Source organism: Orcinus orca, chromosome 14 (assembly GCF_937001465.1).
Source record: "Orcinus orca chromosome 14, mOrcOrc1.1, whole genome shotgun sequence".
NCBI classification, from domain to species: domain Eukaryota; kingdom Metazoa; phylum Chordata; class Mammalia; order Artiodactyla; family Delphinidae; genus Orcinus; species Orcinus orca.
This window is the reverse complement of record NC_064572.1, coordinates 29,521,459-29,545,971: the sequence shown is the minus strand read 5'-3', so window position 1 is coordinate 29,545,971 and position 24,513 is coordinate 29,521,459. Positions and strand designations below refer to the sequence as shown.

At 51.4% G+C, this 24,513-nt stretch overlaps 1 protein-coding gene across 4 annotated transcripts in view; it reads right to left on the bottom strand.

Annotated features, from left to right (window-relative positions):
* Nucleotides 1-15,577: 15,577 nt before the first annotated feature.
* UNC5B (unc-5 netrin receptor B) overlaps nt 15,578-24,513 on the bottom strand; it is an 87,964-nt gene continuing 79,028 nt past the window's right edge. For 3 of the 4 annotated variants that reach the window (XM_004273162.4, XM_049697279.1, XM_033434168.2), the window contains 5 exons: nt 24,252-24,485; nt 22,026-22,175; nt 21,300-21,464; nt 20,068-20,249; nt 15,578-19,193 (listed from right to left, as the gene is read on the bottom strand). In XM_004273162.4, the coding sequence (XP_004273210.1) occupies nt 19,028-19,193; nt 20,068-20,249; nt 21,300-21,464; nt 22,026-22,175; nt 24,252-24,485 (897 nt within the window). In that variant the 3' untranslated portion in view covers nt 15,578-19,027. The remainder of the gene's footprint in view (nt 19,194-20,067; nt 20,250-21,299; nt 21,465-22,025; nt 22,176-24,251; nt 24,486-24,513) is intronic. The other variant, XM_049697278.1, reaches the window with a different exon arrangement.

Here is a 24,513-nt window from a genome sequence, read left to right as displayed (position 1 = left end):
CGCCCACCACCGCCGGCGCTTCCCGGTTTGCAAACCTTTCTCCTTCCGGCGCTCCCTGCGCTGCTGCCCCACTTCACAGGTGGAGAGAGTGAGGCGCCGGGCCGCCAGGTGCCCTGCGCAGGCGGGCGTGCGAGCGCTCCGTGAGCCGGCTCTCGGTGCTGCCGCAGCTGCTTCTCCACCGTGGAGCCCGACCCCATCATTTCCCAGAGCCCTGCTCCCCAGAACCCGGAAAAGCTCTCCACCTGCCCCAGACTCCTGCAGTCTCACCCGCTCCTCCCTGATCCCCTGCTGTTCCCCGCACCCCACCCCCGCGCCGCCTGAGGGACCCTCCTGTGTGCCAACACCTTCCAGAGGCTCGTTGTCTGGCTGAGGCAGGGGCGTAGTTGGGCCGGCAGCACGCAGTCCTCAGGACCACCCCGGCCCCACGAGGCCCTCCCACCAGCCGCCAGACCTTCCTGTCTAAATTACAGGCCAAGGCAGCCACCTTTATCCTACCCTCTCTCTGCTGTGCCCCTGACATCCACATGCCCTGAGGGGCCGGCGTCGCCTTGTGCCCCTATTATGGAGGGACCTGAGAAATCTGGGCTTGTGGGAACCCCAGATGGAGCTGGGATGTAACACCAGCTCTGTCTGGGTCTAAAACCCCTGCGGAGATGCCCCTGACCCCACAGGGGTGAGCTCAGTGCTGGCTGCTCTCGGGACCGGGGGAGGTGGCAGCCTTGTTTCATGGTGAGGCTCACAGAACACTGTACTTCCTTCATTAAGCAGACCTACTCTGTGCCCTGCCCTGCAATGGGGTCCCATGATATTGTGTTAGAATCAGGAATATATATTTGGTCTGTTCCCTTGTTCTGGACTCGACTGTCTAAAACCCATAGAATTTGCTGAGTGATGGGAGAGTCTTTTGTTGTTCATAATGAGCCCCTTTCAACCTTACCTGAATTTATGCTAATGAGGTGGGCTTGGTGGGCTCCAGATAGCTTCCGGATGAGGGCTGGTGGCACCAGAGGAGCCCACCCAGGGATTAGAGGCTTGGAACGTTCAGCTCCACGCCCCCCCTCCAGGGAGGGGAGTGGGGCTGGAGATGACATAATCACCCATGACCAATGAGTTAATTAATCATTCCTACATGATGAACCTCCAGAAAAACCCCTAAATGATGGGGGTTCAGAGAGCTGCTGGGTTGGCAAACACATCCGCCTGCAGGGAGGGTGGCACACCCCAACTGCATGGGGACAGAAGCTCTGGACCTGGTACCCTGTTCATTTGTATCCTTTATAATAAACCAGTGATAGTAAGTTAACTGTTTTCCTGAGTGCTATAGGCCGTTCTAGCAAATTATTGAAAGTGAAGGGGATGTGTGGGAACCCTCAATTTTGTCACCAAGTTGGACAGCAGATTGGGCACCCTGGGTACCCCATACTTGTGACTGGAGTCTGAAGTGGGGGCAACCTTGTGGGACTGAGCCCTCAACCTGTGGGGTCTGAGGCTCCATGGAGTTGGTGTCAGAATTGAATTGAATTGTAGGACACCTAGCTGGTTTCCAGAGAGTTGGACAATTTGTTGTTGGTATGTATATCAGAAAAAAGAAACCCACCACATTTGTTGTCAGAAGTGTTGAGAGTAAAAACAGTGCAAAGACCCAAAGGTGCCAAGGGCTGGGGTCTTGCTTTGGAGGAACTTGTGCTCTCCCTGGGGGGACAGGCAGCCAAGGGCAGAGGATACAGGAAACCCTGCAGCTGCAGCCAACTCTGAGAGCAGACCGATTCCAGGACCAGGGAGGGGATGGGAACGGCTGGGCAAGTGGGCAGGCCCCAGTGATTGGTGGGATCCGCTCCCTTGGCCCGATGTTGTTGTGGGCTGGCTGTGGAGGCCTCTTCTGATAAGGCCTAGGAATGGAGTAGCAACACTTTTCTGCCTGGAGGGCCCTCTCCTCTGTGTCTGGGGTGGGGATGAGGCATAGAGGCATTGCAAGTGGGCGGAGTTGATGCCTGCTTGCAGGCATTGCCAGAGCATGTCAGGGAAATATTTGTAAACAGTACACTGCTGCACAGCCACTGGGCATCCTCATTGTTCTGAAATGCACGTGAAGAAGAAAAAGAAGGGGGGAGAGAAAGGAGGAGGTGAGGGAGAAGAAGGAGAAGGAGAAGAAGGAGGGCCGGGGAAGAGAAGGGAGGGAGGAAGAAAGGAGAAGGAAGGAAGGAAAACTCAAAACATCCAAGGTGCTCTCCACTGGGTTGATACTTTACAACTCGGCGCTATGAGAAAGCATCCTGTCACTCCTAGGCTTGGAAATACCCTGCAAGTTCTGGGTGCTGTACAGAAGCCATCTCACTATTACAAAGGGACTTGCTCCTGGCCCCAAGGAGCTGGGATGCGATGCTATGGACTGGCTGGGGATGCCACCTGGTGTGGTGGACAGAACTGGAGCCAGATGGCCCTGGGCTTGGATGCCGTTTAGGCATCCCTAGGAAGACAAGTCTGGGTTCCCTCGTCTGATCATCCCAACCTAACAGCCTTCTATGAGGCCCAGAGGGGGGCCCTGCAATTAGTAACAACTGCTCTCAAAAAGCTCTGGCTGCCCTCCCCCTCCCCCCAGCGACCATCTCCTTGAGCCTAACACACAACCCCGTGAGGTCGGTACTCTGGTTAGCCTCTTTTTACGTATGAAGAACCCGGGCTACTGAGAGGTTAGTACCTTGTTTGGAGTCACGCAGCTGATAAGCGACAGAGCCAAGATTCAAAACAACGCCTTTCTGCCTCCAGAACTCAGTCAGGGGTTCCATGAAAGGAGGTTGGGAGTGGGGACGGGGGAAGGCTCACATAAACTCCTCATTTCACCCAAAGCCTTAAAACCTGCAGGCGATTAAGCAATAAGAAGAGCCTGCGCAGCAGGAAGGCCACCGGGGGAGGCTGAGGCTTCATCAGGCTGGTGCTGCCATCTCGTGGCCTTTCCCCGTCACTGCCATGCTCCCAGGCTGGGCTGGCTCCGTGCATTTCCTGCTTTCTAGGGTTTCCTGGGCCCCCAAGCAGGGCACGTGGCTCCTGAGAGATAAGGAATCGTCCATAACTGCTGACCCATAACTCTCTGCTCCCACATCACTGGTTCAAGTCCTTACCACCTCTCTGGCTCAAACCACCTCTCCTCTGCTTTGCTCAACTGCTCCCTCTGGGGAATGTTCTGGACCTCCTGGAGGCTCCAGCCCCCAACCCCATCTGTCTCCCCTCCCTGCATTGGGCATTTTCCTTCCAGCCAGAGCCAGCTTAGATCCCATGGTCCATCATTTCGGTAACATCTTGGCAATACCCTCAACTCCCATGCCCCTCGTCTCCCAGTGGCACTGCCGGTCAAACCCCAGGTGAACCCACCTACACCTGAGCGGAAGAGCCTTGCTGGACAAAGTCCCCAGCAGGCCAGTGGCTCCACTCTAAATTCATGTCACCAACCTGGGATGGGCTTCCAGGATACCAGCAGTCCCATGACACATCTTCGTTCCTGCTCTCCGCAGGAAGGGTTGCCACCTTCCTTCTCCACTCACCTCAAACACCTGGACACACCCCATCCTGAGATGGCCTTGCCTCCTGCCTCCTACTTGGCAGAGAAAACAGAAGCCACCAGGGAGGACCTTCCTCATTTCTCAGCACCGAATATGCTCCCATCTGCTCCTGCTTTTCTGTCTATCTTTCCACTTACAACAGGAAAGTTGCCCTCTCTGTCCTGGGTCTGCTCCCCCTCCGGCTCCAGATCCCAACCCCCGCCCTCCCACCAGCTCGGGAGCCTTTCAGGATCCATCGATCCTTCTCTTTCTTACACCTTCAACCTCACACTCCCTAATGCATTCTTTCCACTGTTTCTTTTGTTTTCTTGTTTGACGTTTTCTGATGCAAGTATAACCTACATATAGCCTAGTGTACAAATCATAAGTGTAGAGTTTATGAATGATTACACAATGGATGCATCCATGCCACCAGCACCCGGATTAAGAAATGGGACATTACTAGTGACACGAGCTGGAACCTGTGACCTTTGCAGTAGTGGATGGGGGAGAAATGGCTCCAGGGTGGACCATGAGAGCTGTTTTCAAATATTTGATAAGCTTTCAGGGACTAGAAGCCTTAGACTTATTCCTGTTGGTTCCTAAAATCAGCCCCTATAGTGAAAACAAGTAAGCACTCAAATGTCAGCTGTTATTATTACTGTTAATACATGATGAGTTCCCTAACTCTGCAAGTATTCAAGCAGAGATTGGTCAAGCCCATGTGTGGGCCATTGTGAAGGGAATTCTGGCATCAGGTGAGGGTGGATTAGATAATGGCCAAGGACCCCCACCTCTGCCATCCTAGAAGTCTGTGAAATGGATCCCAACGAGCCCCTGCAGTTCTCAGGGGCTGCCCTGCCCAGTGTAACCCCCTTGGGTTATCACAGCATTTACCAGTGTGAGTGCAGGGCATCTGTCCCTGAGCTCCTGGTCATAGGGGAATCGCTGGGACCTGAGGGCTGGCAGCTTAGCCCTGCCCTGGGTTTCATCAGGCAGAGGAGAGGCTTCTGGGAAAAGGACGAGCCGAGGCTGCCATCCCATGGAGGGATGCAGGAGGGGGGCTGGGGCAGGTGCCACTGTCCTTCTGATGCAGCTCGGGGAAAGCAACGCCCAGACAGGGGCCTCTTGGCAGTCTGCAGAGAGGGCCAGGGGCTCGGGACCCTGTCCTAGGCAGCAGAGCCCTGAACCAGAGCAGTTCTGAGCCTGACCCTCCTCTGCTTCAAAACCCCTCCGCAGCTCCCACTACCTAGCAGGTCACAGACTGGGTGGGCCTTGTTTGGCCTACCCAGTATTTAAAGAAATTTGAGCCCAAAATTACAAATGGAGTGATTTCCCATACAAATCCTAATCCTGGTTTCTGGTTTCTAAGAGCAGGAGCTTGGAGCAGCCCTGGGTACTCGCTCCTGCCTGGCAGCCACCGTTTGAGCCAGTAGTGAGGGCCTCCCTTCTGGGTGGGCTGTGGGGTCTCGGGTGAGCCACAGTCGCCACTTTCCCCTATCACCTCCCTGTTGCGCTGAGGCCAAATGAGAGAGGCCATTTAACAGAACACTTACCCTCCTGTTTCCTTGAGACCCGTCTGCTAACAACAGTGGAAAGTGGGCAGTATATGCTGAGACAGCCTGTGTTTCAAGAAACAGCCGAGAGGGCACACCTCTTCGTGACGTGTTAATAAGGCTGCTTCTCTTGTTCACGTGACCGAGCAGCATGGATCCTGCAGACGTTTCTTTTTGACCCCTGGCCTCAGGGAGCAGATCCGTGGGTGAACCTCGAGTGGGTGGCCTTATGGGGAGCCATGCCCCTGTGGCAGGTGGGTCAGCACGGCCCCTCTGTCCTTCCCAGACTGACCCTGCCCCTTCTCTGACTCCAGGAGCCCTTTGCTCCACTATGGGCTTTCTCACCTCCGTACTTGTCATCACGCCATCCCTGCCACCTGGCGGTCCCTTGCATCCAGCACTCCACCCCATCTCCACCTGCCTAGATTCCACACCTTTCAAGGCGGGCCAGCGGGGGGACCCCTCCCTTCCTCGAGCTCCCTCGCGCTCCGTTGGTGTCCCTCTCAGGCTGGCTGCTGCTCGGTCCTGGTGTACCCACTGCGAGAATTCACTTTTTATTCTGCCGAGCGGCTTGAGGGCTGAGTCCAGGTCTTCACTTCCCGCTGCACTCCCTGTGCTGTGCAGGTCTATGGATTAGATCAATAAATATTGACTGAATTTCCAGTTATCCAGACCCTCTCCTTGAGGAAGCTTCTTAGGCCGAGGAACTGGAATGGGCAGATTCAAATTCCCCACAGGGAGGCCTAGGCTGGGCCAGCCCCTCGGGGGCTGCTGGAATAGCGCAGACTTGCTGGTGCCACCCCTGTCCCTGCACCCCCCCCCCCATCTCCCAGGTTAGGGTCATTAAGAGGACACCAGCACACACCCCTCACACTCATACACGCACCCACATAGGGCCCTGAGGCCACTTCGGCACCTCAGGCAGACAGCAGCCTTCATATCTGGCCCACCAGCTGCTGAAAGGACAACAGCGTCTTCTCTTTGTAAGAAGTTTCATGAAAGAAAATTGTTGCTGACTTTTGCCTAAAAGCATCTTCCACAAAACGCGTAATTGCAAAACTGTCTGAGGGAAACCAGCCCCAGCATTCTAAAACATCTTAGTTCCAGAAAGTCTTTGTGGCCCCAGGCTTAGTTGGAGCCTCTCTGAGCTTCCGTGGTCCCCTTGCCCATTGGTTTCCCCGTCTCCCCCTAGGCCGTGGCTCCGAGAGCAGTGTGTGCTGCCCGGACCTGGCACCCAGCAGTGACGGGCACTGTGCCGAGTGAGATGGGCAGCAGCATGGGGGCCGCTCCCTGCCCCACCAGTTTGTGTTTTGAAATATCAGGGCCTGGCGGTTCCTAATCTCAAGCGCCTCCTATCCCTGCAATGTTGATCCAGGGCAGGGATTATGGTTAGAAACGGCAACCTGTTGAGAACAGTCCTTAAACTCTCCAAGACCCCAGTTCAGAGAAGGCCAGGGCCTTGGTGTGAGATGCTTGTACCTGGTGCAGGCGACAGCTTGCTAGAGGGCAGCTTTTCTGATGACGTGACGAGGGAGGAGGTCGGGAGGGCGAAAGGCATCCCGCTGTTGGGAGCAGGGAGTTGTTGGCTGAGGCAGTGAATGGGGGTGCAAGAGGAGGTCAAGGGGGAGGCGTGGAGAACAGGCAGCGCAGCCCCCAGTGGCCTGTAGAGGGCGCTAGCAGGGCCTTCGTTAAAGATGAGGTTGGAGTTCCAAGATGGATGGGTGGAGCCTTAGCAACAAAAATGAATCTGTCTTAACAACAGCAAGGGAGAGAAAAGTTAGGGACCTCCATGGAGACATCATTAAGGGAGGCTGCTATCCGTGGGGAAAGATGGTGTCAACAAAATGAGTATCTGAGCAGTTATTGGAAAAATAAAACTATTTCATGTTTATACCTTAAGGGCTTGAGACTCCTGAATCAGACTCATTCTATTTAAATATTTACATGAACAAATGTATGTTTGTATATGCATAGATCTTCCTGAGGCGATATATAAGAAAAGTAGCAATTGCATCCATGGGGGAGGACTGGGGACTGGGTAGGGCGGGAGGGGAGGGGGTGAGACAGGCGGAAGAGGATCTACTTTTCCCCTATTCTTTTGTACTTTAATTTTTAAACCATAAGCATTATCACATTTTGAATTAAAATGGGCAAAATTTCGAAAATTTGCTAAACGGCAGTGGATTAGGTCTTCCTGAGTCTGATCTCAAGGCGTTGGCTGGGGTTGGAATAGAGTTTTTCTCCTTCTGGCCCCTAGTGGAGGAAGGGGCAGCCCGTGGCCCGTCCACACCCAGCAACCCTTCAGGGGCAACAGAGGGTGGCCTGAAGATTGCAGGCTGTGCCAGGCTGGCTGGCATGTGTGGCAGCCTTGTCACCTCACTGCTCTGCTCTAGGGCATCTCACTGGGCAGCTACCCGGTCACAGGGGTGGAACTAGCCCATCTTCTGCCTGCTCCTGGTTTTCCATCATCCACCCTGGGACAGTGACAGAGGAGGGCCCAATGCGTGGGGCTGTCACACCCCTGCCTAGAACGAGGACCCCCAGCCTCAAATTACAGCACTACAGCAGCCAGAGAAAACTTACAGAGCAGCAGGTCAAAGGCCTCCATTTTATGGATGGGGAAACTGAGGCTTGGCGAGGGATAGTGACCCCCACAGCATCAGGACTAGAGCCCAGGTCTCCTGCTTCCCAGGCTGGAACTCTTTGCACCCCACCAAGGAGCAGGTGGCAAACAAGGCCCTCCTGCTTAGGTGGTGGGCAGAGGGTGAGGAGTTTTAAATGGGTACCCTTGACTCCTGGGGGTACCCTAGATAATCTACCTGCCTATGGGGGCTACCTGTACGAAATAACTTCCCTCTACCTGACCTTGCCCACCCCCTCCCTGGGCTGCTGCCCCACCTCAGGCTATTACCCCTTTCCTTTCCTACATACAGACACACACACACACACACACACACACACACACACACACACACTCATGAAATGTGATGGCTCCAGGTACTCTGGGTCCCCAGAAAATGATGACAATCTTAGTGGTGGGTCTGTGTGCATGTATGTGTATGTGCCTTGCCTCTCCCGCCTCCCCCACTAGGCCATAAACTTGCAGAGGACCCAGCCCACAGGTGCTCCCTACCCACAGTGGGACAGCCAGGCCATCCTTGGCATACACCCTAGAGCCACAGGTCCCTGGAAGTCAGAGCTGGCAGGGCCCTTCAGGGCATGAAAAGTTTAGAAAAGGATCCCATAATAGATAACTAATAAGGACCTACTGTATAGCTCAGGGAATTCTACTCAATAATCTGTAATGGCCTATATGGTAAAGAATCTAAAAAAGAGTGGCTATATGCATAGGTATAACTGATTCACTTTGCTGGACACCTGAAACTAACACAACATTGTAAATCAACTATACTCCAATAAAAATTTTAAAAATAAAAAAGGGTCCCATGGCCAAATACATGTGGGACGCCCTGGATTATGAGACCAGCTTCTTCACGCAGGCCTTCTCAGAGCCTTTAATGTGCTGTGACTCTCTACTAAGAAGCCAGAGGGTGCTCTTACCCCAAACTTTAGAGATCACAAAATGTACCCACAGAGCAGGCAATGAATGCTGGACAAGGCTGGGACCAGACTCAACTCACACAGGGAGACCTGAGGTCTACAGGGTAGAGGGGACCAGGGCCACTGCCAGCCGTATGACACCTTTGTGCAAATTAGAAAAAAAAAATCCCCTCAAAACATTTCCAGGACTTGCCTGGTGGCTCAGTGGTTAAGAATCCACCTGCCAATGCAAGGGACATGGGTTTGAGCCCTGGTCCGGGAAGATCCCACATGCTGTAGAACAACTAAGCCCGAGTGCCACAACTACTGAGCCTGTGCTCTAGAGCTCATGAGCCACAACTACTGAACCTGTGTGCTACAACTACTGAAGCCTGCATGCCTAGAGCCCGTGTTCTGCAACAAGAGAATCCACCACAAGGAGAAGCCCGCACACCGCAACAAACAGTAGCCCCCGCTCACTGCAACTAGAGAAAGCCCATGGGCAGCAATGAAGACCCAATGCAGCCAAAAATAAATAATAAATAAATAAGTAAATAAATAAAGACATTTCCATCTATAGGAAAATTAAAACCAATGTGTTGATGTTATTAGAACAAGACCTTTTACTGCCATCTGCTGGAAATATCTCATAGTAAATACATAAACGTACAATCTGTGTAGGAATAGCACCACCCTCCCCCTTAGATATGGCATTCTTGTCCAGTGATTAAGCCCAACCATGCAAGACAGCCTTGGGTCTAAAGTCACACAATCCCAGCCCTCCCATCATTCCCTTTCTGCTGGCATGATTTTCTTATGTCTCAGGTGAGTGCTCTCAACTGACCTCAGCCTCAGCCCCAGCTGGGAAACACCCTTCTGAACTTCTCAGAGGCAGACAGGGACGCTGAGGGCTTCACATCTGTTGTTCCTCCCACCCATCACCTAGCCCATGACAGGCTCAAATGACCGACTCCTGAACACGTCCCATGAATGCTTACACACTGAGAGCACTGGCTGAGGAGCAGGGACTGGGATCCAGAGGTAGCATGGGCTCTGACTTGCTGTGTGACCATGGGGAAGTTCTTATCCCTCTCTGGGCCAGTTTTCCCTTCTGTAAAATTAGGCAGTTGAACTTGATCATTTCCAGGAGCTCAGAGAGCTCTGGCAATGACCTCCTGGCCCCTAACTTGTGGAATTTTGAGAAAAGCAGGAAGGTCATTCCCAATTGCTGACAGAAAAACATTCAAGAAGACAGCTGATGGGAGTTCCCTGGCAGTCCAGTGGGTAAGACTTCGCCTACCAATGCAGTGGGTGCGGGTTCAATTCCTGGCCAGGGAGCTAAGAGCCCACATGCCTCAAGGCCAAAAAGCCAAAACATAAAACAGAAGCAATATTGCAACAAATTCAATAAAGACTTTAAAAATTTTCCAAACCACTAAATGGACATTTCTCCAAAGATATACAGATTGCCAACAAACACATGAGAGGATGCTCAACATCACTAATCATTAGAGAAATGCAAATCAAAACCACAATGGGAAAGGAAATAGTCAATCAAGTCCAGGAAGCGCAGAGAGTCCCATACAGGATAAACCCAAAGAGAAACACTCCAAAACACATATTAATCAAACTATCAAAAATTAAATACAGGGCTTCCCTGGTGGTGCAGTGGTTGAGAGTCCGCCTGCCGATGCAGGGGACACGGGTTCATGCCCTGGTCTGGGAAGATCCCACATGCCGCGGAGCGGCTGGGCCCATGAGCCATGGCCGCTGAGCCTGCGCGTCCGGAGCCTGTGCTCCGCAATGGGAGAGGCCACAACACTGAGAGGCCTGCGTACTGCAAAAAAAAAAAAAAAAAAATTAAATACAAAGAAAAAATATTAAAAACAGCAAGGGAAAAACAACAAATAACATACAAGGGCATCCCCATAAGGTTAACAGCTGATCTTTCAGCAGAAACTCTGCAAGCCAGAAGGGAGAGGCAGGACACATTTAAAGTGATGAAAGGGAAAAACCTACAACGAAGATTACTCTACCCAGCAAGGATCTCAACCAGATTCGACAGAGAAATTAAAACATTTACAGACAAGCAAACGTTAAGAGAATTCAGCAACACCAAACAAACTTTACAACAAATGCTAAAGGAACTTCTCTAGGCAGGAAACACAAGAGAAGGAAAAGACCTACAAAAACAAACCCAAAACAATTAAGAAAATGGTAATAGGAACATACACATCAATAATTACCTTAAATGTAAATGGATTAAATGCTCCCACCAAAAGACATAGACTGGCTGAATGGATACAAAAACAAGACTCATATATATGTTGTCTACAAGAGACCACTTCAGACCTAGGGACACATATAGACTGAAAGTAAGGGGATGGAAAAAGATATTCCATGCAAATGGAAATCAAAAGAAAGCTGGAGTTGCAATTCTCATATCAGACAAAATAGACTTTAAAGTAAAGACTATTACAGGAGACAAAGAAGGACACTACATAATGATCAAGGGATCAATCCAAGAAGAAGATATAACAATTGTAAATATTTATGCACCCAACATAGGAGCACCTCAATACATAAGGCAAAGGCTAACAGCCATAAAAGGGGAAATCGACAGTAACACAATCATAGTAGGGGACTTTAACACCCCACTTACACCAATGGACAGACCATCCAAAATGAAAATAAATAAGGAAACACAAGCTTTAAATGATACATTAAATAAGATGGACTTAATTGATATTTATAGGACATTCCATCCAAAAACAACAGAATACACTTTCTTCTCAAGTGCTCATGGAACATTCTCTATGATAGACCACATCTTGGGTCACAAGCCAAGTCTTGGTAAATTTAAGAAAATTGAAATCGTATCAAATATCTTTTCTGATCACATGCTATGAGACTAGATATCAATTACAGGAAAAAATCTGTAAAAAATACAAACACAGGGAGGCTAAACAATACACTACTAAATAACCCAAGAGATCACTGAAGAAATCAAAGAGGAAATCAAAAAACACCTAGAAACAAATGACAATGAAAACACGACAACCCAAAACCTATGGGATGCAGCAAAAGCAGTTCTAAGAGGGAAGTTTATAGCAATACAATCCTACTTCAAGAAACAAGAAGTATCTCAAATAAACAACCTAACCTTACACCTAAAGCAATTAGAGAAAGAAGAACAAGAAAAACCCAAAGTTAGCAGAAGGAAAGAAATCATAAAGATCAGATCAGAAATAAATGAAAAAGAAATGATGGAAACAACAGCAAAGATCAATGAAACTAACAGCTGGTTCTTTGAGAAGATAAACAAAATTGATAAACCATTAGCCAGACTCATCAAGCAAAAGAGGGAGAAGACTCAAAATCAACAGAATTAGAAATGAAAAAGAAGAAGTAACAACTGACACTGCAGAAATACAAAGGATCATGAGAGATTACTACAAACAACTATATGCCAATAAAATGGATAACCTGGAAGAAATGGACAAATTCTTAAAAAAGCACACCCTTCCAAGACTGAACCAGGAAGAAACAGAAAATATAAACAGACAAATCACAAGCACTGAAATTGAAAATGTGATTAAAAATCTTCCAACAAACAAAAGGCCAGGACCAGATGGCTTCACAGGTGAATTCTATCAAACATTTAGAGAAGAGCTAACACCTATCCTCCTCAAACTCTTCCAAATATAGCAGAGGGAGGAACACTCCCAAATTCATTCTATGAGGCCACCATCACCCTGATACCAAAGCCAGACAAAGATGTCACAAAAAAATAAAACTACAGGCCAATGTCACTGATGAACATAGATGCAAAAATCCTCAACAAAATACTAGCAAACAGAATCCAACAGCACATTAAAAGGATCATACACCATGGTCAAGTGGGGTTTATCCCCAGAATGCAAGATTCTTCAATTACGCAAATCAATCAATGTGATACACCATATTAACAAATTGAAGGATAAAAACCATATGATGCAGAAAAAGCTTTCAACAAAATTCAACACTGATTTATGACAAAAACCCTCCAGAAAGTAGGCATAGAGGGAACTTGCCTCAACATAATAAAGGCCGTATATGACAAACCCACAGCCAACATCATTCTCACTGGTGAAAAACTGTAACCATTTTCTCTAAGATCAGGAACAAGAACAAGGTTGCCCACTCTCACCACTATTATTCAACATAGTTTTGGAAGTTTTAGCCACAGCAATCAGAGAGAAAAAGAAATAAAAGGAATCCAAAACAGAAAAGAAGTAAAACTGTCACTGTTTGCAGATGACATGATACTATACGTAGAGAATCCTAAAGATGCTACCAGGAAACTACTAGAACTAATCAATGAAGTTGGTAAGGTTGCAGGATACAAAATTAAAGCACAGAAATCTCTTGCATTCCTGTACACTAATGATGAAAAATCTGAAAGAGAAATTAAGGAAACACTCCCGTTTACCACAGCAACAAAAAGAATAAAATACCTAGGAATAAACCTACCTAAGGAGAAAAAGACCTGTATGCAGAAAACTATGAGACACTGCTGAAAGAAATTAAAGATGATACAAACAGATGGAGAGATATACCATGTTCTTGGATTGGAAGAATCAACACTGTAAAAATGACTATACTACCCAAAGCAATCTACAGATTCAATGCAATCCCTATCAAACTACCAATGGCATTTTTCACAGAACTAGAACAAAAAATTTCACAATTTGTATGGAAACACAAAAGACCCTGAATAGCTAAAGCAATCTTGAGAAAGAAAAATGGAGCTGGAGGAATCAGGCTCCCTGAATTCAGACTATACTACAAAGCTACAGTAATCAAGACAGTATGGTACTGGCACAAAAACAGAAATATAGATTAATGGAACAGGACAGAAAGCCCAGAGATAAACCCATGCACGTATGGTCACCTTATCTTTGATAAAGGAGGCAAGAATATACAATAGAGAAAAGACAGCCTCTTCAATAAGTGGTGCTGGGAAAACTGGACAGCTACATGTAAAAGAATGAAATTAGAACACTCCCTAACACCACAAAAATAAACTCAAAATGGATTAAAGACCTAAATGTAAGGCCAGACACTATAAGACTCCTACAGGAAAACACAGGCAGAACACTTTATGACATACATCACAGCAAGATCCTTTTTGACCCACCTCCTAGAGAAATGGAAATAAAAACAAAAATAAACAAATGGGACCTAATGAAACTTAAAAGCTTTTGTACATCAAAGGAAACCATAAATAAGATGAAAAGACAACCCTCAGAATGGGAGAAAATATTTGCCAATGAAGCAACTGACAAAGGATTAATCTCCAAAAGGTACAAGCAGCTCATGCAGCTTAATATCAAGAAAACAAACAACCCAATCCAGAAATGGGCAGAAGACCTAAATAGACATTTCTCCAAAGAAGATATACAGATTGCCAACAAACACATGAAAGGATGTTCAACATCACTAATCATTAGAGAAATGCAAATCAAAACTACAATGAGGTATCACCTCACGTGGGACAGAATGGCCATCATCAAAAAATCTACAAACAATAAATGCTGGAGAGTGTGTAGAGTAAAGGGAACCCTCTTGCCCTGTTGGTGGGAAGTTAAATTGATACAGCCACTAGGGAGAACAGTATGGAGTTTCCTTAAAAAACTAAAAATAGAACTACCATAGACCCAGCAATCCCACTACTGGGCTTATACCCTTAGAAAACCATAATTCAAAAAGATTCATGTGGGACTTCCCTGGTGGTGCAGTGGTTAAGAATCCGCCTCCCAATGCAGAGGACACGGGTCTGAGTCCTGGTCCGGGAGGATCCTACATGCTGCAGAGCAACTAGGCCCGTGCGCCACAGCTCCTGATCCTGTGCTCCGGAGCCCATGAGCTGCAACTACTGAGCCCACGTGCTGCAACTGCTGAGGCCCGTGTGCCTAGAGCCCGCGCTCTGCAACAGGAGAGGCCACCGCAGTGAAAAGCCTGCTCACCGCAGCAAAGAGTGGCCCCCGCTTGCCGCAACCAGAGAGGGCCCGTGCACAGCAATGAAGACCCAACGCAGCCAAAAATAAATAAATAAATAAATAAATAAATAAATAAATAAATTTATTTTAAAAAAAGAGTAATGTACCACAATGTTCATTGCAGCTCTATTTAAAATAGCCAGAAAAATAAATAAATAAATAAAATAAAATAGCCAGGACATGGAAGCAACCTAAGTGTCCATCAACAGATGAATGGATAAAGAAGATGTGGCACATATATACAATGGAATATTACTCAGCCATAAAAAGAAACGAAATTGAGTTATTTGTAGTGAGGTGGATGGACCGAGAGACTGTCATACAGAGTGAAGTAAGTCAGAAAGAGAAAGACAAATACCATATGCTAACACATATATATGGAATGTAAAAAAAAAAAAAGGTTATGAAGAACCTAGGGGCAGGACAGGAATAAAGACGTAGATGTAGAGAATGGACTTGAGGACACAGGGAGGGGGAAAGGTAAGCTGGGACAAAGTGAGAGAGTGGCGTGGACATATATACACTACCGAATGTAAAATAGATAGCTAGTGGGAAGCAGCCACATAGCACAGGGAGATCAGCTTGGTGCTTTGTGTCCACCTAGGGGGGTGGGATAGGGAGGGTGGGAGGGAGGAAGACACAAGAGGGAGGAGAAATGGGGACGTATATATACATATAGCTGATTCTCTTTGTTATACAGCATCAACTAACACAACATTGTAAAGCAATTATACTTCAATAAAGACATTAAAAAAAAGAAGTCCATCCATACCAAAAAAATCTAAAAAAAAAGAAAAAAGACAGAATACAACCTGAATTTTTTATTAGACTAGGAAATATAATTTATTTCATAAAAATTAATTTTGTTACAATAGGAATGCTAAATGTTATTTACAGGTTGTAGTTTACAGAATAAACAGAGGTGGGATTGGGGCCATCCCTGCAGCCCTGCAGCCCCGAGCATAGAACCATGTCCATGGCCCAGGCGAGTGGTCCAGCCCCTGGCCCACAGGACAGCTGCTCCCTGCACCCAGGCTCTTGGTCACCTCTCCTCAGAGGGCCTGCTAAGGGACCTGGCTCAGCTGCCTGGTTGCTGGCGAAAAGGGACCAGAGGGTCCTGGATCTTCCAGGAGTGGGGAGGATCCCCCTGGAGCCCAGGGCACTGCGAGGGAAGGCCGAGGGAGAGGCACATAGAAGATACACCGACTGACCCTGTGGACTCAGAGAGGGCAAAACCAGGCACACCAACCTCCAGATGGCCCAGCCTGGACGCAAGGAGGGCACACATGTACACACAGGTGGGGTCACGTTCCCGGAGAGGCACGCTAATGTGCCCGCGGATAAAAGCCCCCCCCGCCACACGCACACACGCGCAAACACACCACAGAGATGAGAGAGACGTCAACAGCGCGCGAGGGCCCTGCATTCCTGCAGTGGCACTTAATCTGCAGTTCTCAAGGTACTCGGCTGTGTGGGGCTGCCTCTCAGGCTCGAATAAGCGGAGGAACGTCCATCGCACCCTGAGGCGGGCAGTCTGCAGACGTAGTCACAGCAGCCGTGGCAGATTGATGGAGCCAGCAAATCCTTTCCAGGCTTTTCTTATAAAGCTGGACAGCTTGAACCCTCCCAGGAGGCTTCAGCCAATTGGTTCCGTGCTCCAGGCCCTGGTACACAATTTCTGGGAATCCGATTAGAAATGGCACCTGGGGGGCTGGCCCGGCCTCACCCACCAAGAGCTCCCGTCCTGGGCACTGAGGAAGCAGCTCGCTTCTGAGGGTGGGGCACGGAGGCGGGACATGGCCGACCACCGTCAACTTCTACCCACTAGCGTTCCCATCAGGAGACTAGAGTGACGTATCAGAGCCCCAAAGTCCTCAGACAGCAGCTGTGGGGCCTTGGTAGAAAAAGGAACAGAGGCCCCAAGAAGGCAGTCATATGCCTGAAGTCACACAGAGGTTTAATGGCAAAGCTGGAGCTTGAACGCTGACTCCAGGCTGCCCTCGAGCTACCACACAGGCCCACACAGTTCAGACTAGGAGCGAGCCAGGATGCTGAGCCTGTAGTGGACAGGCACCTTTGGCAGGGAAGGCTCACTGCCTTTGTCTGAGGCCACGTCCACACAGGCACTGGGGTAATGAAGAGCCATGGTCTCAGCCTCAGGGGCCCAAGCCCGATGCAGGCCTGGCCCCTTCAGCAGCCCTGATAAAAAGGAACCCTCTCTCTCAAACCCAGCAGGCCCTTGACTGCCCACAGCCAACCCATTGCCCGGGGGGCTGGTGGGTGGTAAGAATCCCACTATCCCCATAAGCTCCCTGGTGCATGGCAGGAAAGCCAGGCTGGGGACATTGGTTGGGACTACAGCCCCCAAACCTGCCTTCCTCCCAGGAGACCAGACCTTTAAAGGCCAGGATGCTCATGGACCTGCTCGGGCAAGCCCTGGGGTCATAAAGGCCAGGATGCTCATGGACCTGCTGGGGCAAGCCCTGGGGTCATAAAGGCCAGGATGCTCATGGACCTGCTGGGGCAAAGCCCTGGGGTCAATGCCCAGAGGTGGCACTTGCTTTGGCTCGGGTGCCAAGGAGGAGAAGCCTTTGATGTGGCCTCTGTGCCAGCTCAAGATTCTGGTTCCAGCCATCACCAGATGGCCAAAAAGGGACCCTGATGGCCCCTTGGAACATCCTGGAACAGGCTGGAGAGGGGGTGCCAGGCCCTCCACCCTGGAATGCTGCCTGTCAAAGCTTCCTTCAGACTCTGTCAGACTGTGGAGGGAGGGTGACAGGGGGTGCCTGTGGAGATCAGAGCTGGGAAAATAGCCCTCCACCCTGCCTCCTCCACCCCGGGCCAGTGTGTAAAGCACAGCCGAGCAGCCACCTCCCAGCCTCCCACGCCACCCGCAGGGACGGCTGCTAACATGTTCCTCAAAGCCACACTGACCCCAGAAGCTCAGGCTTCTGCAGCTGGAGAGGCCCTCTTATCCACCCCTTCTGTTTTACAGAAGTAACCAAGCTTGGGAAAGGGCAGATCCCGGGCATTAAGAGAACACCCACCTGCTCCAGCCCACCTGGTCCAGAGGCTGCTGGGTGGGCGTGTCCTGGCTGGCCCCACCCTGGGATGCGGGAGAGAGATGTGTCCTGTCCATGGGGGATTCTCATCCCTGACTTCTCTCTCTCTGTTAGGGTCCCGCTTCTGGGCCATGGCCCCTCTCCAGAAGCCACCAGACCACAGTACTGGAAATTCTCCCTGGCTCACAGCTGGGCTGGCCCGCCCACACTTTCCATCCCAGGGCCTCTTCATCTGGATTCCTGGGAGCCCAGATGAGACTTGGAGCACCTGCCTGGGGCTGTGAGAGGGAGGCAGGACCCCATCCCAAGCCAGATCTCAGGGCTCCTTGGCTTTACTGATTCAGCATCTGCTTAAGATTTTAGAAAGAAACATGGGACCACAGCTCAAACCTCATCTGACCCTGTAGAACTGTGGAAGCTGAGGCCTTGTAAGAATTCAGTCTAAGATAAAATCATTAGCAGCAAAGTGTTCCCTATTCAGTCTCTCTCTCCCTGATTCTCACACACACACACACACACACACACACACACACACACACGCTCCTGGCCAGAACCACGAGCATGCCCACACTCACCCATACTCAAGAAAAGTGTTTTCTATTTTTTTTGTGTTGTTTTTTCATTTTGTTTTTCTTTTTTTTTCTTAAAAAGGACTTATCCAAATATCTGGATAATAAATCATTTGCGTTTCCTAAGAAACTGGGTTTTCTTTTCCCTTGTGGTTTTGGTGTTTTTCTTCTTTGTTTGAGCCTTACTAGCAGTCTGAAGCTTTCTTTCTTTCCTTCTTTCTTTCCTCTTCCTTTTTGCTTGTGGACAGGAGAAAGCAGTTTGTCTGAACTGTACTTGACTCTTCAAAGAGGAAAACAGTGTGAAAGGAGAAAGGGGCTTAGGGAGGAGGGAGAAACCAATAGCTGAGGAAGAAAATGAAGAGCACAACTAAAACAGATGCACCCCAGAGACCCTGGGGCACAGGGTGGGAGGGCCACCTCCTTGCTCCCCTAGCTGCCTCCAGAGGCCCCATCCCCACCCCGGTTCCTGCACAGCGGTCTGAGGTCAGGAGAGACAGCAGGAGGTGGAGAAGGACCGCTGGGTCCTCCCAACAACAACGTCCATGGATTTCCTAAGGCTGGTCGTGGTCTGGGTCGGGGGGGCAAGGGGAGGAGGAGGAGGAAGGGCGATTCTGGCTGTGAGCTCGGGAGCAGAGGAGGCCCAACTGCCCCACAGGAGGTTGCCCTGGGTCTGCCTGTGCCAGCCGCCTGCTGGTCCCTAACAGCCTGAGGGTTTGGGGCAGCTCAGCAGTCCCCGTCGGTGGCCATGGCCACCAGCATCTCGCTCTTGCCCATCTCCTCCAAGGCACTCGCCAGGCTGTTGAGGTCCCCGTCGTCCTGCTGCAGAGCTTCCCAGAGGTCGAGGATCACACCCGTGGGGCTCGCTTTTGTGGCAAAGTAGTTCAGGTACCTGATGGAGGGAAGGAGAAGGACACTGGGCTCCCAAAATGCTCAGCCCCTCCCAGGAGCCTGGGGTGGAGGGAGCACTGAGGGTACATCCCAGGAGCACCGGGATGGTGGGCTCCGGGCTCCCACAATCCTGGGTCTGAATTCCCAGCCCCTCTGCTTGCAGGCTGTGTGGCCCTGGGCAAGTCACTGCTCCTCTCTGAGCCCCAGTCTCATCTCTAAAATGGAAACTGTCCTGCTCATCATCAGTCATCAGCATCGTTATTACTATCACTGAAAGACACTGGCCCCAGGGGAGGCTGTCCAAACCTAGCCCTCCATTCTCTCTCTCCATCCCACATTCGTTGTCTGCCTGCTCTCACCCGCCCCATGCACTGCCCTGAAATCAGGAACAAAGGCTTTGGCATCCTTACAGATCCCACCCATTCTGAGTAAGATGTCTTCTACGTGGCACCTGCTCGACGCAGGTGTATTAAATGGTTTCTCAGTAAGTGTACCATAACAATAATGATGACTAAATGCCATTATATTTATCCAGCACTTTAAGTTCTCCAGAAGAGTTCTGACACCAGGATGCATTCTGTCACCCAGCAAGCATTTCCAAAACACCTGCTCTGTCCTGGACACAGGACTGCTGACGGTGATCACGCTTGGCTGGTATCCTGGCTTTACCTGATTCTCAAGGGCCAGCACTCCGAGCACGACGCTCCTGAAGGAACCAGCTTCTCAGACTTAGCACACCCAAGCCTGAGCTCCTGGTCTACCGCAAATGGCGGATCCGCTCCTGGTCCGTCAGGCTGCCTGCCCCACCTGCCCCATGGGGACAGAGGGAGGGGGGCGGCTCTGGTCCAGGCCGGGCGGGCTGTCCCGACACTCACCGGTCCATGGAGAGCTTCTGCGCCAACAACCGCCAGTCATTGCCGCGCGAGTTAGGGGCGTCCAGGCTGTTGCATATCTTCTGGCGGATGGAAACGGGGATCTTGAAGGCGTAGGGTCCCAGCTGGGTGGTGACTGCACTGCTGGGGGCGGAGCAGAGGGCGTCCAGGGAGCCGGCAGGCGTCTGGAAGAGCAGGGGGCACGGGTGAGAGGGGCAGAGGGCCCCCTGTGCACGGCTCACTGGGCATCTGCCCCTCTAGCCTTCCTGCCTGGGGACTGTGAGCTCTTGGAGGCTCCGGCCGCTCCCCCACCTCTGGGCAGGCTCCAGCGGCTCAGTCAAAGGGCTCCTCCCCTGGAAGGTCAGCTCTCCAGGGCCAGGGCTGTACACCCCGTCTCCGCCCTCGGGGTGCACACGCTAATGCACTGCCTGGGCCAGTGCTGGTGCCACCTCGTCACTACAAAGCCACGAGGGCCTCAGCCCCAGCCTAATCCACGGGGACCTCCTTTTACACAAACGCAAATGAAGTCTGGAAAGGAGAAGTGACTAATCCATGGTCACATGCCATGTTAGTGGTAGAGCCAGGTCTAGACCAGGGGTCCCCAGCCGGTCCGCAGTCTGTTAGGAACTGGGCCGCACAGCAGGAGGTGAGTGGCGGGGTCGGGCGAGCGAAGCTTCATCGGCCATTCCCTATCGCTCGCGTTACCGCCTTAACCATCCCCTGCACCAACCCCCGTCCGTCCGTGGAAAACCTGTCTTCCATGAAACTGGTCCCTGGTGCCAAAACGGTTGGGGACCGCTGGTCTAGACTATATCCAGTGCTCTTTACACTGCACTGCAAGGAGGGCCTCGCACTGTTCCTGGGTGGCCTAGGTTTTATAAACCTCAATCCGGATTATAGTGGTGGAGAGCCACAGGCCTGGGCCAAGCGTTGGCTGGATACAAGGTCCTGATACCGGCTCTCCCTAAAACCTTCTTTCTCATCTCCAGGTGAGGATCCTCGTATCTGTCTCCCTGGTGGTTGTACAGATTTGGTGAGTTTTGGTACAGGCCAAGCCCAGGCTCGGCACTCAGTAAGTCACAGCTGTTAGCAAAGAGTGACCCAGTCCCAGCTCAGACTTGGGAGGTGAGGGGCACAGCTCTGTGGGAGGTGGCCTTTCCCCCAGATGAGGAGGAGCCTGGGGTCTGCACGCTGCAGCGCCCAGCCCCGTGGGGCATCCGCGCTTCGGTCCTCACCTCTGCCAGCGTGGTGTGCAGCTGGAATATCTGGCCCTCTCCCTCCACCTGTCGCACGCAGATCTTGCAGGTGAGCTCCGTGGAGGCCAGGCTATGCCTCTCCAGGGTGAAGGTGCAGTGCAGGGCCTTCTGGCTGCCACTCCAAATGTGATAGAAGGGGATCTCCTGGGGGAGGAGGGGCAGGGTCAGGGAGGCGAGGCCAGCCTGCCCTGCCCTCGGGGAATGGAGGCGGAGGCAGGTAAGGGGGCCAGCCTCAGGGAGGGCTGGGACCTCTCCATCCGGGTGGGCAGAGGAAGAAGAACTGGGCAAGGGCCCTTCAGTTGAGAAAGGGAGTATATGGGTGAGAAGGCACGAGTCTGAATATGTGACTGTGTGGGTGCATGTGTCTGGGTCTGGGAAGCCTTGTGGACTCAATGGTGTCATACAGATGGGCGCGGGCAGAGGGATGTGACCATCAGAGATTAGTTTGGACAATCTGCCAGCCATGAACGCTCTTAGAGGTGGTAAGGTCTCTTTAAAGATGATGGGTACAGACATTTGTGTGTGGGAGTATGTGACAGGGGTGGCAGGGGGAGGGAGACAAAGAGAGACACAGGGGTGGGAGTGGGGACCAAGGCTACAGGACCGAGGGAGGAGGCAGGGAGGGGAGTTGGTCTTCTCTGGGAAGCCCCCCAGGTGCGCCCCTCCCCAGCTCCATCCCTCCCCCTCCTGCGGCCCAGCCCTCACCTGGTACTTGGCCAGCAGCTTGCTCCTCCAGTGGGCGTGGGGCAGGTCGTGGAGGGAGAGGCGCAGGTTATGGTAACTGTCCTTAAACAGCAGGGGTTTTGGCTCCTCCACTAGGTAGCCACCCAGGGTCCGCTCCAGCTCCAGCACCTCCTGTGGGCCAGGGAGCAATGAGAAGGGGGAGCCCATCACATTTGGCCAAAGGGCCCTTTCCTTCTGCAAGTTTGGGGCTTGGGGACACACATGGGCAGAGGGAACTAGGCTGTAACATTGAAGGCAGGGAACCATCTGAGCCACAGGGCTGGGACTTGGTAAGTGCTCATAGAAGACTTACTGTGTGGAGAGATGCATGAATGAATGGATGGAGGGAAAAACAGATGGATGAATGGGCAGATGGTGGGACAGGTGGATGGATGAATGGATTTACAGATGACTGAATAGATGGACTGATGGATGGATGGTTAAGTAGATGGATAAAGAGATGGGTTGACAAATGGATGGATAGATCAACAGAGACAGACAGACAAAATGTTGTGCAGATGAATATACAAATGGATGGGTATAGAAACAGAACAGATGGAAGAAAAGATAGATGCGTGGATGAGTGATGGCTGGATGGACAGACAGATTATGGACTAAATGAATATACAGACAGATGGGCAGAAAGCTGGGTGGATGGATGGATGCATGGATAGATGGGTGAATGGATGGATGGGTGAATGGATGAATGGATGGACAGACGGATGGATGGGGATTGAATAAATAAAGAACGCCATCAAGCCAATATGTGGCAACTTCCCTCTTGATCTCCAATCCATTCTCTGACTATAACTAGATGTTAGCCAATGCCCTAATACCAAGGGATCCACGCTTCAAGAGCATTTCCCAGGAGCCTCTAGCTATGATGGGCCTCCTGCAAGTTCAGGTCAGCCTGGTCCCAGCAGAAGACACTCACTCTCCCACAAGGCCTTTTAGCCTGTGTTGCATCAGTCGGCAACTTGGAGTCTGAGACAAGTCACATGAGACTGAGAGGCAGAGGAGATAGAAAGGCCCACAGATCGTGGGCTGCAGGAGGCCTGGAGCTACAGGAAAGGAGAAGGCTTCATAGCAGCAGGGGATGGAAGGATGGAGAAGGAAAAGGGGTTTAAATAGGGCCAAGGCTCTGTGCTCTTCCACTGTTTGTCAGGATGAGACTGAGATCCTGGGAACTGGTGGGAGGGCTGGGCAGAGAATGGACAGGGTCTTAGAGGCTGGAGGGACAGGGTGGTACTAACACCTGCCGTCATCAGGTTCTAGGTGCTGAAATCCGGTCCCTTCACCTTCTCTCTCTTCCTGCCCCGAACCCCTTCTCATCTGCCATGCACCCCCCTCGCTTAAGGGCACTGTCCGTTCTTTTGCACACGCTAGGAGCTTGGCTGTCAGCCGCCACCCCCTCCCCCTCCCCCTCCCCCTGTTCCTCCCATCAGTCACTGTTTCTGTCCATTCTACTGACTAAACAGACTCCAGGCCCCTCTCCAGCTGTTGTCACTGTCTGTTGTCCAGGGTCCAGCTGCAGCCTCCCAATTGGTCTCCCTGCTTCTTGTCTACCCATCCCCACTGCGTAGCTTTCAAAATAGCACCCATGAACAGGTGTCCACCGGGTCTCTGCCCCCGCCCACTGGATAGGTTCCAAATTCCTTGCCATGACCCTAAGGCTGTTGGGAGGCTGAGCCCTGCCTGTCTCTCCAGCCCCACCTCTCACACCCCTGCACGCTTTGGCACACAGAACAACACACCTGCCTCTGCATAAGCTGCTCTGTCTCCTGGAATGTGCTTCTTCCTTCTCTGCCTGGAACACCCACCTGTCCCTTGGAGCTTAGGTCTAAGGTCAGCCCTGCTGTGAAGCCTTCTCAGACCCCCTCCCCAACAACCAGGACCTGCCAGCCGCTCCTAGGCCGATGTTCCCTTAGCCCCGCATCAGTGATCCCCTGGTCTGTCTCCCACCTCTAGCCCGCAGCTTGGTGAGCGCAGAACTGTGCCCAACTCATCTCTGTATCTCGAGGATCTGATGCGATTTCAATGTTTGAGGAACAACTGAATGACTGAATGAGGCTGATGGTGGCAGAGGGTGCCTGGCAGGTACCATGATCCTGGGGAGGGGGATACTGGAAGGTACCATGCAGCTGGCCGGCTGTGGGCGAGGTACCCGCAGCGTGCAGGCCCGTGTGGGTACCCAGGGCCTGGCCTTACCTTCAGTGCTACGGGCGTGTCCTCCAGGCAGTAGACCCTGAGGCTGTACTCCAGAGAGGTGCAGAGGGCGGGGGCGAAGATGGCCAGCTGGAGCCGCTTGACTGCCAAGCGAGAGTACGACTCACCCGTGAAGACGTAGGTGCCCAGCTGGTCCAACAGGATGTGGCAGGACCTGGCCTCCAGCTGGCAGTAGCAGGGGGTGTTAAGGGTCTCCTCATCCAGGGTGACCACCTCCTGCAGGGTGACAGTGGAGGTGAGGTGG